Source organism: Heterobasidion irregulare (genome assembly GCF_000320585.1).
Source record: "Heterobasidion irregulare TC 32-1 unplaced genomic scaffold scaffold_09, whole genome shotgun sequence".
In the NCBI taxonomy this organism is placed as follows: Eukaryota; Fungi; Basidiomycota; class Agaricomycetes; order Russulales; family Bondarzewiaceae; genus Heterobasidion; species Heterobasidion irregulare.
In genome coordinates this window covers 826796-845495 of record NW_009258205.1, presented here as the reverse complement: position 1 = coordinate 845495, position 18700 = coordinate 826796, and the positions used below count along the sequence as shown (strand labels likewise).

At 51.2% G+C, this 18700-nt stretch overlaps 8 protein-coding genes across 8 annotated transcripts; 5 read left to right on the top strand and 3 right to left on the bottom strand.

The window, feature by feature from the left end:
* Positions 1-126: 126 nt before the first annotated feature.
* HETIRDRAFT_479179 (uncharacterized protein) lies at positions 127-1428 on the bottom strand (the record flags this gene model as incomplete). The annotated part of the gene is made up of 2 exons (XM_009551713.1): positions 127-800; positions 852-1428. Coding segments are annotated over 2 exons (1251 nt in total), but the record flags the coding sequence as incomplete, so codon positions are not given.
* A 1405-nt stretch (positions 1429-2833) lies between these two features.
* On the top strand, positions 2834-4299 carry HETIRDRAFT_388079 (uncharacterized protein). Its single transcript, XM_009551712.1, has 2 exons — positions 2834-3584; positions 3635-4299. Exons 1-2 carry the CDS (start codon positions 2970-2972, stop codon positions 3863-3865), a joined length of 846 nt encoding a protein of 281 aa, XP_009550007.1. The 5' UTR covers positions 2834-2969; the 3' UTR covers positions 3866-4299.
* Positions 4300-4499: 200 nt separating this feature from the next.
* On the top strand, positions 4500-6917 carry HETIRDRAFT_126669 (Nucleobase cation symporter; the record flags this gene model as incomplete). The annotated part of the gene is made up of 14 exons (XM_009551711.1): positions 4500-4589; positions 4644-4708; positions 4768-4797; positions 4855-5067; positions 5119-5204; positions 5255-5360; positions 5424-5615; positions 5672-5885; positions 5943-5983; positions 6041-6107; positions 6165-6302; positions 6358-6461; positions 6517-6575; positions 6634-6917. The coding sequence occupies 14 exons, from the start codon at positions 4500-4502 to the stop codon at positions 6915-6917; spliced, it is 1689 nt and encodes a 562-aa protein (XP_009550006.1).
* Positions 6918-7031: 114 nt separating this feature from the next.
* On the bottom strand, positions 7032-9139 carry HETIRDRAFT_441475 (uncharacterized protein). The gene is made up of 10 exons (XM_009551710.1): positions 8888-9139; positions 8641-8826; positions 8517-8584; positions 8350-8466; positions 8262-8285; positions 8183-8203; positions 8066-8128; positions 7860-8015; positions 7545-7803; positions 7032-7484 (listed from the first exon to the last, which is right to left on the bottom strand). The coding sequence occupies exons 1-10, from the start codon at positions 9111-9113 to the stop codon at positions 7150-7152; spliced, it is 1455 nt and encodes a 484-aa protein (XP_009550005.1). The 5' UTR covers positions 9114-9139; the 3' UTR covers positions 7032-7149.
* Positions 9140-10001: 862 nt separating this feature from the next.
* On the bottom strand, positions 10002-10334 carry HETIRDRAFT_247152 (uncharacterized protein; the record flags this gene model as incomplete). Its single annotated transcript, XM_009551709.1, has 2 exons — positions 10002-10157; positions 10212-10334. Coding segments are annotated over 2 exons (279 nt in total), but the record flags the coding sequence as incomplete, so codon positions are not given.
* A 597-nt stretch (positions 10335-10931) lies between these two features.
* On the top strand, positions 10932-13348 carry HETIRDRAFT_435903 (uncharacterized protein). The gene is made up of 13 exons (XM_009551708.1): positions 10932-11531; positions 11580-11624; positions 11681-11740; positions 11791-11803; positions 11855-11958; positions 12010-12088; positions 12139-12282; positions 12332-12475; positions 12530-12607; positions 12656-12699; positions 12754-12800; positions 12857-13102; positions 13152-13348. Exons 1-13 carry the CDS (start codon positions 10953-10955, stop codon positions 13222-13224), a joined length of 1656 nt encoding a protein of 551 aa, XP_009550003.1. The 5' UTR covers positions 10932-10952; the 3' UTR covers positions 13225-13348.
* A 330-nt stretch (positions 13349-13678) lies between these two features.
* On the top strand, positions 13679-16061 carry HETIRDRAFT_157404 (uncharacterized protein; the record flags this gene model as incomplete). Its single annotated transcript, XM_009551707.1, has 4 exons — positions 13679-13876; positions 14441-14481; positions 14605-15821; positions 15870-16061. The coding sequence occupies 4 exons, from the start codon at positions 13679-13681 to the stop codon at positions 15923-15925; spliced, it is 1512 nt and encodes a 503-aa protein (XP_009550002.1). The 3' UTR covers positions 15926-16061.
* A 221-nt stretch (positions 16062-16282) lies between these two features.
* Positions 16283-16998, top strand: HETIRDRAFT_67367 (uncharacterized protein; the record flags this gene model as incomplete). Its single annotated transcript, XM_009551386.1, has 5 exons — positions 16283-16356; positions 16411-16528; positions 16596-16656; positions 16708-16828; positions 16881-16998. Exons 1-5 carry the CDS (start codon positions 16325-16327, stop codon positions 16996-16998), a joined length of 450 nt encoding a protein of 149 aa, XP_009549681.1. The 5' UTR covers positions 16283-16324.
* Between the last annotated feature and the right edge of the window lie 1702 nt (positions 16999-18700).

Sequence of the window (18700 nt, the reverse complement as noted above, 5' to 3'; positions counted from 1 at the left end):
TGCGGTATGCATAGCCGATGAATCGGCAGAGCGCATGAAGACGCTTCGCTCGTACGCTTGAGTCGACGAGTCAACGGCGACGACGCGCGATTGAAAGGCGCCAGAGGGGTCGTTATAATTGACGCTGTCGTCGTAGCGATTAGAAAGCGACGGCTCTGAGAGCGCTGGTGAGTACATGGAGGAGGACGATGAGGGGGTCCGCCTGTCGTCGTAAAGTTCGTAGCTCGTCGAGAGCTCGGGAGGGGAGGGGGATGGAGAACGCGAACGTAGAGCAGAATCTGCACCCCAGGTAGCCGACGAAGGTTCCTCCGTCCACGACTTATCGGTCTCCGAATGGGCAGCAAAGACCATCTGCGATCCAGACTCCTGACTCCACACCGACTTGAGCTCTTTCTTCGGTAGTTCGGCAGGCTCGTCTTCAGGAGTCGAGCTGCCCGTGATATCGATGCCAACTTCCCAAGAGCACCGAGCCATGCTCCCCTCGAACACAGCGTCTTCTGCGTAGAAGCTGTTGACGCCCTTGATAGCAAATCGCAACTCAGCGATCGTAATTCGAGTCCGCCAGTCTACGTCAAGGGTGCGAAGCAGGATTTCATTCACTTCGGCGGAGATGGGGAGTACACTTGGAAGGAAGTTCGCTGGCTCCTGGAGGTAAGCGTGGAAGGTTGGATCAGACGGGGAGGCTGATTTCCATGGGTTTCTGCCGGTAATGAGATTGAGAAGAATGATACCGAGCGACCAGACGTCATTGAAGGGTGGTGAGTACGTCCCAGACGGTGCGAATATACCGCCCTGACATTCTAAGAACGAGATAAGTGTCATAACGGAGGGTAGAGAAGTCCATGACGTACCGGGACTCATGTGATACACGCTGCCAGTGCGGAACTCCTCGCTGATTTTCTCTGTCGTGGCCAGACCAAAGTCAGTGATAGCCAGGCGTAAACCACCGTTGAAGCAGAGGACATTCTCTGGCTTCAAATCGCGATGGTAAATGCCAAGCGAGTGACAATATTCAACGGCATCCAGAATCTGCAGAAAGACGTGCTTGATAAGGCCATCGTGACCAAGGTATCGACGCTTATGCAGGATCTGGGCAAACAGGTCACCATCAGGGCAGTAGTCCATCACGATGAAGGTACATCCATCCTCCTCAATCACTCGATGGAGGCTGACGACGTGAGGATGGAGAGAGGCAAGTTGGTGAAGAGCGATCTCCTGCATCTGAAGGCGCCTTTGTCGGTGGGAGCGGGACTGTGAGTGGAAGAGGCATTTGACAGCGTAGGTACGTTGTCCAGCGCCGGAAGTCGTGTCTAGTGCACGGTAGACGATTCCGTAGCCACCGTAGCCAAGAACAGAGATGAGCTCGAGAGAGCCGTTATCGATGAAGGACCCAAGGGCGGGGGGACGGGGTGGTGTGTTCGTCGCCATAGGGGAAGTGGTTGACGTGGAGGGAGGTGGCGGAGGATCCCAAGGGGTCGAGAGGGCGAAGGAAAAACAGAAAGGAGGCAGCGACTTTTACGTCGAATGAACGTGATGATGGGTCCGTTACGGCGTGTATAACATGAGTCCAACACGTTTTGAGATACCAAAAGTGATATGTCGCCCACTATCCTGCGAGCCCGATCGAACGCAGTGTTGGCGCCTGTAGACCCATTGAATTGACTTGTCAGGCTTCCGCATCCGCACCCGCTCTGATTCACTAGGAGGTGCTCGGCTTCGCGATTTTCGATGCCGAGAATGGATGGGTTGGTAATAAGCAATAACTGTGCATAGAATTTGGTGTTATTGCGTTCGGGTGGGATCCTGAGATCGCAGCATGAACCCAGAGGATGGTTGCATCCGACGCGGGTGTTCCAAGTTTATTAAGTCGCAGGCACTGAGTTGTCGGAACATGGAGATCACTTGCCATACTGGGAAGGAATCGAGAACCGGCGGCGCCGAAGTCGAAGCTTAACGCTTGGGGGTCACTTGCCAGCCGCTTGAGGCGCTCAGCATGTTGAGCACAATTCTTCGAATAAGATTCTGCGCAAAGATGTTCCATGCCTCTAGATTGTGTCCTGTCGATGGCTCAGCAAATCTGATCACAAATCTGAGTTAAAAAATCAATAGGGGGTAGAGCACTGCGGATATGTACTGTCAACGGAGCTCGCAATGCCAGGATAAGATCCCAGATCGTGTTATAACTCGCTCTAGACCGTTGCGACCGCGGTCGGGAAATCCTGGCCACCTGCGGTAGCAGGCGGCACCAAGCGGCACTCCGGCAGAGTAGCACATCGCTGAAAAAGGCTGACAGTCAGATGCCCCCGATATGCTAAAGGAGGAAGGTTGCTCACAAATCACGTCTCGACATGTCATACTCGCGCATTCAGAAGAGGACGGTGTCAAGACCAATCGAAGCCTTCATATGAGACATCAAAAGTGTACGTTTGTGTGACAACGCCTGCACATCATAAGTTACATAGGAAGCCATGTTGTTCTTGAACCCACATGTTGGGAGAGATTACGACTTCATACATTAGGGTCAACGACAGGGAGTCACTGACAAACTTGGAGAGGACGAGAACTAGCTCACGGATCGCTTGGCTACCCTATGGCGTAAATCAGAATTTCAGAGGCAGGTTGGAGAAATGTCGCTCCTTGAAGTTCCCACGAGTGGTGGCACTGGACACGACTCATCTATCCACGTGATGCCGACGCGCCATTCGCGTCGCGTTGCGTCTCCGTGGGCGCTGACATAACGACCAGGGCGTGCGGAGTTCCAAAGGCCACGAGTTGGTTTAAGTAACTTACTTGAAGACCTCGCGTCCTTGTCGTGTCCCACAGCCATCCCCATCTCGAGATACGTCCTTGACGGTCGCATCGTCGGGTCCTCACACATCATCCATCTGTTTCAGTCCATCTATCTTCACCTTACTCTTCTACAAGCATTCTTCCTCTACTTCTTTTCACGAACTACCCCGAACACCGCCATGGCTGTCACTCGCAGTTTCACCGTTTTTAGAGACGAGCCCTCAGAGTCTTCTACGAAGCCTAAGAAAGCATCCGTAGACGTTCTTTCTCCCGCCGACACTCCATCCACCAATGTCGTTCCCACATCTCTCACCACTTCCGAGAAGGAGAACTTGCATCCTGTGACTGGCCTTCGCACTACTTATGCATCGGACGCGCAGACAAAAAAGCGCAAGAACAGCGTCCTCGCCACTAAGCTTTTTGTGCCCCCGACTTCAAAAAAACAGAAGGAGTTCAGAGACCCAGAATCCAAACCGGAGGCGAAGAAGCGCAAGGTCTCGTCCGCAACCGCCAAGACCAAGTCGGCTTCGAGCAGGAAGGATGGCAAGGTCTCCTCCAGGAAGAATGCATCAGCGACCAGCTCAAAGCGTAGAGTGGCAGAGATGCCCAAGGTCGACGAAGAGGAGGAGGTCGAGGCTGTCGAAGAACAGAAGGCTGATGTAGAAGGAGAGACGGTTAATCAGGCGAGTATAGACGCAAAATGTTACGACCTTACCGTTTCGCCCTTGGCGGATGTATCGAAAGCTTACGACGAAGTGGCTCTGTCTGGTGCATCGGGAGTGTCGGCCATCAAGGTAAGTGACGTTGCTCGTCGTCGCCACCATGTCTGATTGTTTTCCTTCAGTCTGACGACAAGATTGTTGAGGCGACGTCGTTGCGCACAAAACCTTGCGCCGCTACCATCTCGCCTAAAAAGTCTTCGTCCAAAGCTCATCAGGTCATGACAACTCCAGAACGGAGAAGCATCTATGCCAATTTCACTTTTAGTTCTCCCTCTCCCTCTTCAAAACGCTTTGCCAGGTCTCGCGCTGGTAGCGTCGACATGTTTGGCGACATCGAATTCAAGCCGACATAATGATATGATTTTTCACACACTACAAGACTAATTCGATGATACCAAGACATCTTACGTGCCACACTTTTATTTCTCGTCTCTTTTCCTAACCCTTGCCAATTCCATCTCGCCATGCCCAGAAGGCCTCTGCACGTTACCCCATCTACTGTTCACCACGCGCTTCCCTGATCAACGGAACCACGCCGCACACCACCTTCATCATCGTCTGCATCTCTGCATACCATTCACTGTTTATAATTGTATCTAACCTTGTCTGTCTTCCTCCCCGAATCTCCCCCTCTTACCGCTGCATTGCTCCCACCTGTTTCCTCGTGCTATGTCCTCACATGTCACAATCCACATAGGCTTGTCATTGGACTAGTACTCCACCGCATGTGTATCTCGCTAGCACCTGCATCCACACCGAATGTGACACTTAGTCGTTCTTCCGCTTCTCGTCATGCTTTCCGATCTACCAATCATTCAACGGCTTCCATTGCAAAGATAGGCGGTTGCGTAAGCATATTTTAGCTATCTTATCGCTGATGTCGAGCGGTCCGCCAGCCTATCGACCTGTTGTGACTGCCGTACTATTTATCATGGAGCCTCCAGTGTTGACACCACGAGCGTCTTTCTTCTTTGCTTGCTTACCGCCATGTCCAGGGCGTTCGTGAAAAAGCTCGTCAAGCAAGTTGAGGTGCCTCACGAGGGCGACCAGTCCTCGTGGTCTCAGTCATTTCTAACGGTGAGAGTTCCTGTGACATCAGTCAAGGAGGACGATAGTTCAATGCATTCATAGAGCGAGGATCTGCTTCCGGTACAACCAGAAAAGCAAACTTGGAGAACATCGAATTTCATTGCGTTGTTTGTCTCCCTTCAAACTCGTACCCGCACGATACATATTTTAATGTCGTCTTAACTAGCTGGATTGCGGACAGCTTCAATGTTAACACGTCTGCGGCCATTAATGCTCTTGTCGATTTATCATCTGACATATTCGGTTTCCATAGATGGATGATTGTCTCTTCGATGATCGAACTCGGCCTTTCCTGGTGGCAAGCATGGATCTGTGTTTGGATTGGATACGGCTTTGTAGCTCCTTTCCTTGTGGCAAACGCACGGCCGGGCGCTATTTTTCACGTCACTTTTCCCGTGGTTGCTAGGACGAGCTTCGGAATCTGGGGCAGTATGTGGTGTGTTTTCAATCGAGCAGTCATGGCCTGGTGAGTTGCAGCGTGTATCTGCTACCGTTCAAGTCGCCAATCTTTTGGTAGCATCTGGTATGGTGTTCAGGCCAGCATCGGTGGTACTTGCATGAAAGTGATGCTGCGCGCGATCTGGCCTAGTGTCCAGAATATCCGTACGTGCGTTGACTCTATCCAAGAAGCACTGCACGCTGACTTCATGCAGACAATTCGATGCCTGCGTCCTCCGGCACGAACACCCGGGATTTTACGTGCTTTTTCCTTTTCTGGCTCGTCTCGCTGCCTGCCATCTGGTTCCCCCTTGATAAAATGTGATCATCTTACGAATCGATTTAAGCTCGCCACTAACATTCCTGCTGTGATCCTCGGACTAGCCGTCATTTGTTCACAGTCAAGGCAATCGTAGCGCCCACTGCCGGAATCACCTTCTTCATTTGGTGCATCATTCGAGCTAAAGGAGTAGGGCCCATCATCCACCAGCCCTCGACTATTCACGGTAGTGATCTTGGATGGGCTATGGTCAGCAGCCTTATGTCTTGCATCAGCAATATGGCAACTCTGGTCACGTCTGTAACGTTTAAGCTCTCTGTTCTCGCTGAATTTTGATTCAGCGGCATCATAGGAATGCACCTGACTTTGCCTCGCGTGCCAAATACCCGTCCGCCGCTGGCCTCCCTCAATTTATCTCGATCCCCTTGACGTTCTCGCTCGTCAGCTTCATAGGGATCATCGTCAGCTCCTCTTCTCAGGTCATTTACGGAGAAACCATCTGGTCTCCGATCGACTTGCTCGATAGATTCTTGGATGGCAGCCCATCACACGCGACTCGATTTGGTGTAAGGCACTGTTTAATATATATACGCTATCAAACTCAACTTTGATCCATGTAATAGGTTTGGTTCATCGCTGCGGCCTTTATCATCGCTCAGCTAGGGTAAATGAAACAGTCTATCGCCAAACCTTGGGTGCACGGTGCTGATACAGCGGCCAGGACAAATATCTCAGCCAATTCTATATCTGCTGGGTGTGATCTCACTGCCTTATTTCCTCGCTTCATCGTATGGGTTCTTGTTCACGTATCAGCCGCCACGCTTCAACTCATCATCTCTTATTAGAACATCCGTCGTGGCGGATACATTGCTGCAATTGTTGGCCTATGTATGCTGCCATGGAATTTGCTCAAAAGCAGCAACAACTTCACTTCGTATCTTTCCGCCTACTCTGTGTTCCTCAGCTCTATTGCAGGGGTCATGGTACGTTCTCCGCCCCTATGCTTGACAGCACGGCTGATCCGGTATTCATTTCTAGATAACGGAATACTATCTCATTCGACGTGGACACTACCGTGTATCTGACCTTTACAGCAGTCGCAAAGACGGTTGGTACTGGTATACTGCTGGTGTCAACTTCCGGTAAGTGAACAGTGCGCATTGCACCAATCAGCTTATAGTGACCTTTGCTGGACAGTGCCTACGTCGCATATATTGCGGGTATATTAATCAACGTGGTCGGATTTTCTGGAGCCAGTAAGATGCTGAACGGCATTCGTGGTGTTTTCCACTTAATAACAATTGAAATTTACAGCTGGTCGAAACGTTCCTCTCGCCGCGACTCGCATTTACCAGATGTCTTTTTTCACTGGCTTTGGCGTCTCTGCATTTGTATATTTTTCTCTGAACTTCCTGATCCCCTCCGTAGGAAGCTCGAAGGTGTTTGAAGAGGTTGATGAGTCCGAGTTCGAGTTGGTGCCACCGAACAACGCACATGACTTGGGAAAGGACGACGATTCTAAAGACGACGACTCACTTCGAAAGGGAAGCGACAAAGTTCAAGTCCGTGCACAATCACGTGTAATAATGTACTCTTAGTCGAAATAGCCTTGTGCCGCCGACAGCGGTGTACTTGCCCTGACGACAGAAATTAGGTTCCCCTGTATACTATAAGCCATTGCATCGCGCGCGAGACGATATGGCTGTACGACTAGCCAGTACAAATGAGCTCTGAGAGTTTGAGTTGCGATGTTAACGTTACACATGTCTACAACAAACATAGAATACAACAGCGTCGATGTCGTAACATATTTCCTTGAACTCGAGGCCTTCACTTCTGCTCTTCGTACCCAACTCTTCGCTTGCCTTGCGTATCTTCGGCGTAGTTTTCGTAGAAGTTGTTCTCGCTGCCGCTCGTCGATGCCACATTCTCGTTCCCGTGCTTCCTTCCATGACCATCCCAGAAATGATATGCTTGGCTATGCACGCCGTACGAGGCCGGTACGACCTCCAGAAGGTCGCCGCGAGCAATCTCTATGGCAGGTATCTCTGAAGCCGGCAGGCCAATGAGATAGGCGAGGAGACAGCGGATGACCGATGCGTGTCCAATAATCAGGAGATCTTCCTGCTCACGCTCGAGTTCGATGAGTGTTGGTTCCAGTCGAACTGGGAGTACCATCTATCAGTGCGCTTGCAACAGATGAGGCTATATGAAGGTCAACTGACCACTGAGATCATGGTAGCTCTCAGCACGCGGTGCTCTAAACGCATATGGGTCCTTGGAAAAGCGCTCCCACTCCTCGGGATAATATTTCCGCGCCTGATCGGGTGTCAGCCCATCCCAGACGCCGGGATTGATTTCAGACATCTGCGGTTTTTCAATCACTTTGACATTGAGCTGGGCGCCGCCGGGCCCTTTGCGTTCCGCAGCGGCAAGGAAAGGCCACGCGGTGTGATGCGCGCGGCGTCGAGCGGAGGTCCAGATCTACAATGGGCGGTATTCGAGAACCAAATTCGGGAATATGAAACCACGGGACATACTACAAGACGGCTATCCTTCGGATGAATACCTCTCTGCTCCAGCGACTTTGCGCGACGGTCGAGAACAAAATCCTTCAAACGTTCCGCGTATTCCCATCCAGCTGGTGACAGATCTGCATCCGCCTTGTAGGAATGCTCGATGAGGGAATGGCCCGACTGAACGGATGGTTCAGTGCTATCGTGACAAATACTGAGTCGGAACTCACTCGTGCGAAGTAGATGGTTCGGTATTTGTTATGAATGTTCATCAGGAAGAATACTATTCTGGACTGAAGAAATCTTCCCATGAGAGGAATGCCATAATGATCAGGCGATGGACGAACTTGGAGGTACCCTCGAATGTTCTAAGAATGGAATTAGATCAGCCGATAATGAAAGGTATTCCAGCTACTAAACACTTACATTAACCATTATCTTTTCTCCAACCTACGAACAACATAAGACGTCGGCCCCCCTCCGCACCACTAGCCGGTCCTTGTAGAGTACTTACATTGATGATCCGGATGAAAGGCCATGTGAGTTCTTCGACTGTCTCATAATGTTTTTCGTGATCCCTGATGCGTCCATAATAGTCTTTGACCGCCTTGTCTGGATCCCAACCTTTGTACTGGAGAAGATCTAAGCCAATGTATTGATTTATGGGAGCTGTGTACACACATCTGGAGAGGAGATCTTGACGCTTCGGATGTTACGCTCGATGATCGTATTATCGTCACACATGGACTCTGCACGTGGGATGTGTCAGATTTTGGCATACCAACAGAATGAATAGCGATGCTACCTAACATGACAACATGTATTTCATCCTTATTGAACTTCTCCGCTAGTCGTTGTCGTTGTGCCTGCGTCCCGTTATTGGCGTCGTATATTACCACCTGGCCTCCGCCATTGAAGAACTCCCAGATCATCTGCTCGCAACCCGCCTGCACCCGCTCCCTCAGCGCTACCGTCTCCGGGCTCTTCTCTCCTGACGGCGTGACAACAAACTGAGACTGATAACGCATTATCCCATCGATCAGAATACGAACCAAGAGTGAAGTAGTCAGGCGGTAGCTTCTGTGCGCCTCCGATGGTCTTCCTGCGGTAATCCCCTAGAGATATAACTTGCGTCTTGACTCCAGCCCAGCGAAGATAGCGTTCCAAGGCTCTCGAGATGTGAGTCTTTCCCCGAGCAGGCAACCCCACCGTGATGACAAGAATTTTTCCAGCATGGAATAAGAGGCCAGATGCTGTGGTATAGAGTGGAGGGACCATGATGAGAGGCTTCGGAAGGTAGCCTCAGGATCCAGGAAAGATGGCCTGAGTTAACTTACAGTGAGTCAGGAGTGTTACGTACGAAGCTCTTAATTGAAACTCCGCGAATACTACTGGGTTAAGCTGTCCCTCGCTGTCCCCGCACTTCGCAGTGAGGTTTTGTTCGACTGATGAAGGAAGCCACGGCTCACAATGCTGTATGTCAGAATTTATCGGTTACTCATCAATACCGCTAAGGCTTGGCTTATGTATCTTTTTCATTTACCGGTGCCACATATTTAACAACAACAGTGCCAAGATCGTTTTCAATGCGAATAGACTCAAATTATGGTATATACCATACGTGCCCAGCACAGAATGCCCCTAGATGTGTTACTATTCTAGCCAAAGAAAAAGTCATGCATCGGACGCGAGCGTGTCATAGTACGCCAGCCCGATAGTCCTCCATTTCCTGATCCAGCTGCGCGATAGATTTCTTGACGCGTTTTGGGCCTTTCTTTTGACGTCGACGCCGAGGGCCCGTTGGAAAATCTGTGAGTGGTTCCTGTTTGGGTTGGAGGGCCCTAGGTTGGCTAGCAGTCATCAGATGTGACTGAAGGACGAGACAAATGCAATCAAAAGTATCACTATTCATACTTACGTAGGCGGTGCAATCTTGCGACTTTGTTGAGCGACAGCTACTGGTTTACTAGCGGCAGGACCAGTAGGAATGGGGGTGACATTGAAATTAAGTCGGGTCAAAAGGGATGGCGGGGCTGGTGGGGCCGGCGGAGTTGATGATGGTTGGGCCGATGGTATTTCATCAACGTCTGCGATGATCTCAATTTTTATTCGATGTCCTTCGTTCAATCAGCAGGAGGTATATACAAGAAGTACGAAACAATGCTCACTTCCGTCGATGACTTTATTGTTGAATTTCGCTCGCGCAACAGACGCGTCCCCTGGACGTGAAAAAGTAACGATTGACATCCCCTTTGACTTTGCCTGACTGTTGTAGACGATGAACAAGTCTTTCATTGGCCCTACTGTTCGTTTGAACAGATCCTATGGATCATCAGTCCTCCGCGTCGTGCATATTCACATTCAGCTGCTACTCACCTCTATCTCCGCCTCTCCCACGTCCATCGGTAAGTTACTCAAAAGAATCTTACTTCCGAGACCCGTATATGTCCGTGATGTGGATGCGACATTACCATTAGGTGCAGCTACGTTTGTGGGACGCCATGCAGGGGGTGCCTGACCTGGTTGGGTCCTGAGGAGTTGACGCTTAGGTCCATAGTAGGAGCTGAACCTTGCGGGCCCGCCTCGAGGATGTACGTTCATTCAAGTATTTAGTGTGGTGCACTTGGATACGGAGCTTATAGGCTCTAGGCTTGACAGTTGTCGACCTGAAGCTGGAGGATGTCGCCGCTTGACTGAAATATCAAGCCCTACCCTAGGGTCAAAGGTCATTCCAACTTCAGCCACTTGACTGTCCTGCATTTCGGCATTTTTGAGCTACACATTTTCCCAGCATCTTTCTCTACACGGACACAATGGATCTGCCACAATGGCGGCAAAATCTGCATGAATGATAGTGCAACATCCTATAAGATCCCAAACTGAAACCAACCGGACCGTCATTCGGACCGAAGAAAATTTGGCTCTCACCGGAACAAAACGCCGACTTTTTTCTGTGAGACTTCTCCAGCACCTGGCCATGATTATCGCCAACCCTTGTTACTAAAGGCGTTCAGCATACTTAGGTAAAACAACTATCAGCAGCTTCACCACTGTATAAAAAGCTGCCAATGAGTCAGATCGCCTTCTGCTCCCTCCCACTCCTCGCTGACAGTCAACATGTCTCCCCCAAGAGAGGCTCTTCGTGTATCTCTCGAACAAGATGTTGGGGAATCTCAAAAAGCCGACATCGATGAGGTCATGAATATGAGGCCGGGCACGCCAATGGGTAGCAAACTCTCAACTTCGGAGCTTGGGGACGAGTCGGCTGTGGACACTAGCGCGTATCATCTTCCATCTTTCCTCACCGCCCCTAGTACCCGTGTCCGTCGTCGATCCGAGCTCGCGTTCACTCGTCCTTCGAAGCCGTTGTTCGAAGACCGGGCAGATACATTCGAGCTCCCCGCTCTAGCGTCCCATGTACTTGAACGCTCGAGAACCATACCAGACAATGTGCCTGAGGAGCCTGAGCTCGATAAGGTCGACTCGGAACTGGCCGCGAGCTCTGGCACGACTCCTGCCCCATCGTTGCATTATGCAGACGACGACAATCTCAACCAAACCTCTGCAGCCCAGAGAGCTAGATACCGACACTTTGGGCGCCTTCACTTCTTCGCATGTTGCTGGTGCTTTTTCTTGGAAGGTTGGAACGATGGCAGTACCGGACCCCTTCTTCCAGCCATTCAAAAACATTATAACGTGAGTTTTTTGAAGGTCTCTGACCAAGCGGTGCTAACTTGTCTGCAGGTGGGCTTCGCTGTAGTGTCAATGATCTTTGTTCTAAACTGTGTCGTGAGGCGAAGGATTACAAATGTATGTTTTTGTCGGTGCTCAACGAAATCGGTCAGGGCTTCGTTACTGGGGCGACTGCCAACGTACATCTCAGCGATAAGTTTGGATTTGGAAAGGTGTGTTAGTCGACAATCATATTCTCAATCAGCGGGTAACACGTGAGAAGGTCATGGTTTTAGGTTATTTATTGAGCTACACAGCACTCCTTCCAAGCTGACGAAGGAAAACAGGGTCCCTTTGCCAGATTGTAACTTACGCCATGCAAGCACCCGCGCCACCTTTTCCCGTCATGGTTATCTCATACGGCATTGCAGGCTTTGGCATAGCTTTGCAGGTAATCGACTCTTTCCGTACCCTAGACCCCATTGTGCTGACTCTCCATCAGAACGCTGGGGCCAATGGATTCGTTGGAAGTTTGAAAAAAAACACGGGCACTAAACTCTGTTTTCTGCATGGATCGTACGGTATGCATCTCTGGTACTTCTTGCTTATGCTCCGGGCTGAATTTATTCAGGATTTGGAGCTTTCGCCGCCCCTCTAGCTGCCACGCAATTTGCAGAAATGTCCCACTGGTCCTATCATTATTTCATTTCTCTCGGGATTGCTGTGTCGAATGCTGCTGTCCTCGCTGCCGTATTTCGGCTTAGGACTCAAGATGGTATAGGTCATATGCCACTCTCATACACCGATCCGCTAACGTTCCACAGAGGCCATGGCCGAGGCGGGCGAAGCGGCGGGCGAGGTTGGAACCGAGCAGGCCAGCAAGTATCGTCAGATTTTGGGCCTCAAGGTCGTGCATTTCCTGGCCTTGTGGTCTCTGATTTATGTGGGCGTAGAAGTAACCCTTGGAGGTAGGTCTTTTGATTTGCGTTCAGTTATCTAAATGTTAACGACGATATACAAAGGTTGGATCGTGACATTCATTATTCGAGAACGCCAGGGTGGACCTAGTGCAGGTTACATCTCATCTGGGTTCTTTGGTGGTAAGCGTCTCGCATTGACAAATTAACCGAAAAATTAATGGTAGACAGGTTTGACGCTTGGCCGTATCGCCCTGATCTGGTTGAACAGAAAGGTTAGTCGCGTCAATTGGCAGTCACATCTCCACATTCCCTAACCATCTACGCAGATCGGAGAACAGCGCGCCCTATTTGTGTACTCCTTAATCTGCATTGGGTACGCTGTCATTTCTGCCCCTTTAGCTCAGGGTCTCATGATTTGCCGGTTGATAGGTTGGAAGTCACAGTCTGGGCTGTTCCTTCTTTGATCGAAAATGCTGTTGCCGTGTCCTTCATCGGTCTTCTGATGGGGCCAATGTATCCGATTCTCGTGAATCATGCTCAGAATGTCCTTCCACGCTGGCTTCTTACTGGCTCCATTGGATGGATCGCGGGCATTGGGCAAGCCGGCTCTGCCATCCTTCCTTTGATTACTGGTGTCCTAGCATCCAAATTCGGAATCGGTTCACTACAGCCCCTGTAAGTTTGCTTCTTCTTAGTGTGGCTTCTTTGCTTATAGAAATTTTAGAGTCGTTGCTATGATGAGCACTATGACTGTCATATGGGTGCTCATACCTAAAACCCAACGTCGTGTCGATTAGGTTTCATTTTTCGAGCTCTTTTTGATTACATTTGGGGCGGGAGCTGGTTTTGTGTTGTATTTCATTATGTTGCACATTAGAGCGTCGAAATTCAGGAAGCGCTGGTACGCACTTGGTTGAGATCTGCTTGATAGATAAGATGAGATTCAGAGTTATCTTATCGGGTTTCGCCGGTTTCCGCACGCAAATTTATTGGACCGCGCCGAAAAGCCGAAAGACAATCAATTGCGGCGCTTGCTCTCCTTCACGTCCCTCCTCGCCTCCTTGGGCGACCTTTGTCTGTTCGTTGTACTTTCGCTTCTCCCCCATGGACTCCCAACAGCGTTCCTCAGAGCAGGCCCAGCAGCAGAAGGACTTCTTTGCTTCACTTTTCACACCCGATGAGAATCTGCAACGCGAGAATTACCAACAAGCCATGTATCCTAGCGCCATGCCCACGCCCTCCCAGCCGTCTATGGCCGGCTCCAATCAAGGAATCGCGAATATACCCCTCAACTTCGATTTCCTAGGAGGCCTGATGGGCATACAGGGCGGGGGACAATCCACAGCCCCTTTGCAGACGCAGTTCAATCCTGAACAGTTGCTGAAGCAACGTCTACAGCTCAATCAGCTCCAGCAGTTGCAGTTGCAGAACCAAATCATCCAACAACAGGTGAGCTCATACCAATTTCGACTTTTCAGGGATTCGCGAGGTCCGCCGGGTGTAGTCCTGTGAGGCTACCCCAGTTAGTGCCTTTTTTGCTTGGATGTGCGGTCAGGCTATTGTGGTTTCCGCTCCGCTCCTTTGGAGTTTCGTTACGACAATGTTTCACCTGCTCGAGAACGTCTTCCAATCCCACGAACCCCCGTGGCGCTACGCATCTCCGTAGAGTAGAAGACTTGCCTACCTCGGGAGTGGTGACGGTATAATGCCTCGTGGGCCTTACAGTTCTGATGGAACTCTCTTCGCCATCGGCGGATGATGGTTGTTGATAGGTCCGGCGTTGCAGCGGCAGCGAGAACTGAAGCTGTCGACGTCAGCAGTGTGCACAAAGCGATCGATCACTTCTGTGTATCCCGCTGCTCTTCTTCTGTCTATGACGTTCCCTTGAAGTGGTCTCGGCTCCACTCAGTTATAACATCTATGCTAACCATCCTTTCTTTTCGCTTTTTCTTTAAGCTCGAACTTATGAGTGGCCATGGAGGGACGATCGCAGATGTGCCTTCCGACAGGCAGAAAAGTAACACACATTTCATGGGACTTCCGACTCCAAGTAAGTTACTGATTTCTTAGCTTTTGTCGCTCACCAGGGCGAAATGTACCAATTCCCCAGCGTCGTCGACGGAACTTCATGCGCAACCTAGCCCTACTGTCGATTACGTATCTCCAATGACTCTCAGCTATACGGATTCCTCTCAGTACAGACCTGATAACCACCCCCACCTTCCCCTTCCCGACATGGCTCTTGCGGCGCAGATGTCTCACAATGCACACGGCGTACACTCCGCTCCGGCGAACCTAGTTTTTAACACGAATCCACCAGTGCCACTCCCGTCGCCTGGAGACATGGACTTTGATCTGTCACCATTGACGAGCCCATGGCTAGAGGCATATAAACAAGGCTCATTACGAATTAACTCGAATAACAAGCGAACGGCATCACCCCCCGAAGAAGGGCACGATCGACTGTCCCGTCAACGCCAGTCCCCTGCCGTCAATGCCTCTCAGCCCAGACGGCAGTCAAGGGGCTCAAAATCTGCTTGCTCGACGCCCTTGATACGCTCTACCCGAACCGATGGTCGCAAGAATAGCATGTACCCTGATATACCTGAAGACACTCCTTCCCCCGTCGATTTATCCATGCCGCCTCCTGCGCCTCCAGTGCCGTCAAATTCCAGTAGTTTATCTACAACAAACATCGAGATGTCGTCGTCTATGTCTTCAACTCCTACGCCAAATTTTACGCCGGTCACTCCTGCCAGTATCATGAATCTCGGACAGCTTGGGACCAGCAGCAGCCTGGCGCCTCCGCAAAATTCATCAATGTCGAAGGCCAGTGGAAAGGCCAAAGCTCCCTCCCGCCGCTCGCGGGAGCCTTCGTCGAGCTCACAGGCGATAAAGAAACCGTCAGCTGGAACACCGCTTGTCAGCCCGAGCCTCAAGCCCATCTTGCCAGGTAACGTCGTTCTCCATTCGTTGTCTCTGGGCGCTCATCTCGATCTGGCTGCAGCTGGAAACGTCGGCTTCAATGTCATGCCATCGCCGACCGTGCCCGTGCTTCGCAAAACATCCCACAAGGCCGCAGAGCAAAAACGACGTGACTCGCTCAAGACCACGTTTGACGACCTTCGTACGCTTCTTCCGCCGATCCCTCTGCCATCAGAGGAAGGCTTTCCGGACGAACCGATTCTACCCGGGGCGATGCCGCCTCGTGGCCCACCCCGAGGCAATGTGGACGGTCCGAACAGGAGCATTAGCAAGCTGCAGTTGTTGCGATGCGGCAACGATTACATCCGCCTACTCAACGGCAAGATTGAGCGGCGTGATGTAGAGTTAGCTTCTCTGAGACGAGAAGTGGAACGTTTGCGTGGACTGGTATCTGAGGACGTGTGGAAGGGTGGGGCTGAGATTGACCTGAACCGAGATCTTGATGCGGGCGAGGTAGGTCCGTGGAAGGGAAGTGGCAGCGCGTATGACGGGGATGAGGGGGACGACGATTGATCCTATTCCGGTGGCCAGCTTGGCTTCCGTAGTGAGTTTTTAGAGAGCAGTATGAGAGGCCACGACGCTCGCCAGGGCCCCGATAACCTTCTTCCTATTTGTACTTGATGGCACTATGGTCACCAAAATTTCTCAGACGCAAATGAAAGTAAAAATGGCTATCTGTGCGAGTTCAATAGTTCATTGAATTCAAGCTTTTATTCTGGTCCGCTTGTGTTTGTTATGCCTATGAGTGTACAAGCGCTTGCGGCCCTGATCGAACTGAGCTCAAGAGATAAGATCATGATGGACGGCCCTGGTACCTAGTATGTACCCACTGCCTTGTCTTCTTGATCCCACGCGTTGACAGTGGTCACCGTCAACTACAAGTCTCACGATCCTCCATTCCCTACCAAACCCATGTCGCAGCAACTAACAGCCCAAAGCCCTTTGTAATGTGCACATTAATTGGTATCCCAACTCGTGTTAACTTGATCGCCGGATAGGTCGGCCGTTTTCCTTTTGCACATTGCGCTGGAGATCCCATTAGCCATTCAGGGCCTATGGGCACCTCAGGGTTTGCCCTTCCTCGAGCTCAACAACACCACTTTGGTGTTTGTCAAGGTGCGTACTGGCCCACATTGCCGGCCTGTCGGGTGAATTGATTCATCATTTCTTCACTGACATCAAGCTTTACGCCGCTCTAAGTTTGGCAACATGCATCGCTTGCCTTTTGGTGCACTCCCTTCCTGGCAAGTCGAACGCCTTTCCAGCTCGTGTGTGGGACCTTACATTTTGTCCAGAGTTCCTGCCCGGGAAACGTGCGCTCGCGATCGCACTCTGTGTCCATCACAGCATCGTGTCCACGGTCCTCTTCCAAGCGCCTCGCTTCATCCCACACTCCTTTGGACAGCTCGCGGAGGGGTCGGTTCATCCCACTTGCCTTGCATGAGGAGAAGCGCTGACTGTTTATTAGGTACAAATTCACGCCAGAGATCTTGTGGGGCGGGTTACACGGGGTGTTGAGTTTGGGCATGGTGGCATGGTGGCAGGGTACTGTCGCATATGCCGCAATGGCGAGAAAGATGCAATAGTGGTGTACCAATTTTCATTCGTTGATTGCGACGACTTTTCTGAAAGCGTCTATGGTCAATGTCGATACCTACTGAGCTCAACCGGCAGCACGTGCCATTGCCGTGCGGTCTGAAGTTTGCGGGAGGACGTCCTGCGTCAGATATGAGCTTTGTGGCCGCGATCACAGAATTTAGATCGATTGGCGCGACGACCTGCGATGACGCGCACAGAACGTGCTGCCGAAAGTCTCAGGCAGAAGCAAGGAAATAGTGTGCTTGCTGTCAGGGTCATCGTCGAGAATTGAGGGAGATGGACGCCCGCAGGTTGAGATGACGGTCTTGTATATTTATCATCTCACTCGACGCACGCAGCTCTGTCACTTTTGGAAGCTCGAAGGATGAGGTTAGTATCTGCCAGACGACACTCGAGCTCCTGCGCCTGGTCTTTGGCGTTTGCTGTGTAGTACTGTCGAGTGCACAACTATCTTCATCTTCATTATAAGGATTGATCCCGAGAGGCTATCCTGTGGGGAGCTGTCGAGTTGCGCTCCCTGGCTAATAGCGCGGCTCGGAAGTGATACAGATCACAGTTGATCGCAGGGAAGATTGTCAGGTTACAATGGCCTACAAGAACGCTTATATATACAGTTAGCAGCTGGACTCAATGTATCCCTCTTAGCTCAGTTGGTAGAGCGCGTCACTAGTACCCTGCGAGCGATTCCAACGCTCTTCCTGGGATGACGAGGTCAGTTGTTCAAATCAGCTAGCGGGAAATTTTTGGCGATCTCATTATTTTTTTGTCGAGCTCACGCGGTCTGTAAGGTCCCTCTGGTGATAGAGCTATTCTCTTCTTAGCGTGGGGGCTCGTAATCGTGGACTTATGCGTGTCTACAGCTTACATCTCTGCCGCGAAGCCGCTCATCACGTGACTCTGCGTCTGGCCGCATGCAGCCACGCCATTGGAGCTGCGACTCATCGTGCGCATGGGAACGTCTTGTCCGATTCACTGGAAATTCATAAGCGGCAAAGCTCACGCATGGGGCAAGAGTGCAATGGAAGCGCGTCGAATGGGCGCTTAATGCAAGTCAGCGAGTCACAACGGGGACTCGCTCACCACGGCACGGGCTGTGGGTCACGATCACACAGGTCGTTGATGTGCCATGAATGGTGTCTCTTCAGAAAGGGCAGGCTATTGCGCCGTGTGCTAGCGACATTTTCTACCGTTGAGAATGCAGGCAATGTCGGGGGGACTTTATTGACGGACGAATGACAGGTACGTTCTTCGGCGGACTATATTATGCCACGACGCGGCGTGCCACGGCGAACAATACAGGTGTCCACACGATGGCCTAGCTCAACGGCGCAACGGCATGCCCAGCCAGGGTCGCCGGGGTCCGACAATGATCATCGAACATCGCCCACGAGTCCGGCGAAACGGGGCGGTGCTGGAGGGGGATTCCCGTGAGGAATTCTAGCAGAAGAAGCCTGCCAGGATGAATGATACGAAAGTTTAGATGTGATGCTGACTCACAACTAGCACGGATCCAGGAATGTCGACACTTCATCGATCCAACAGGCTAGGGACACAGGTCCTGCGTAGATGGCGCGTGCAATCCGATAAAAGCTTCCTCATCAGCGGACAAGAGATGGGCCTGGGATTTTGATAGGAATGCAGGGAGCGTTTCAATAAAGGACTGTTGTGCGGGGTGCGCCGATGGCGACA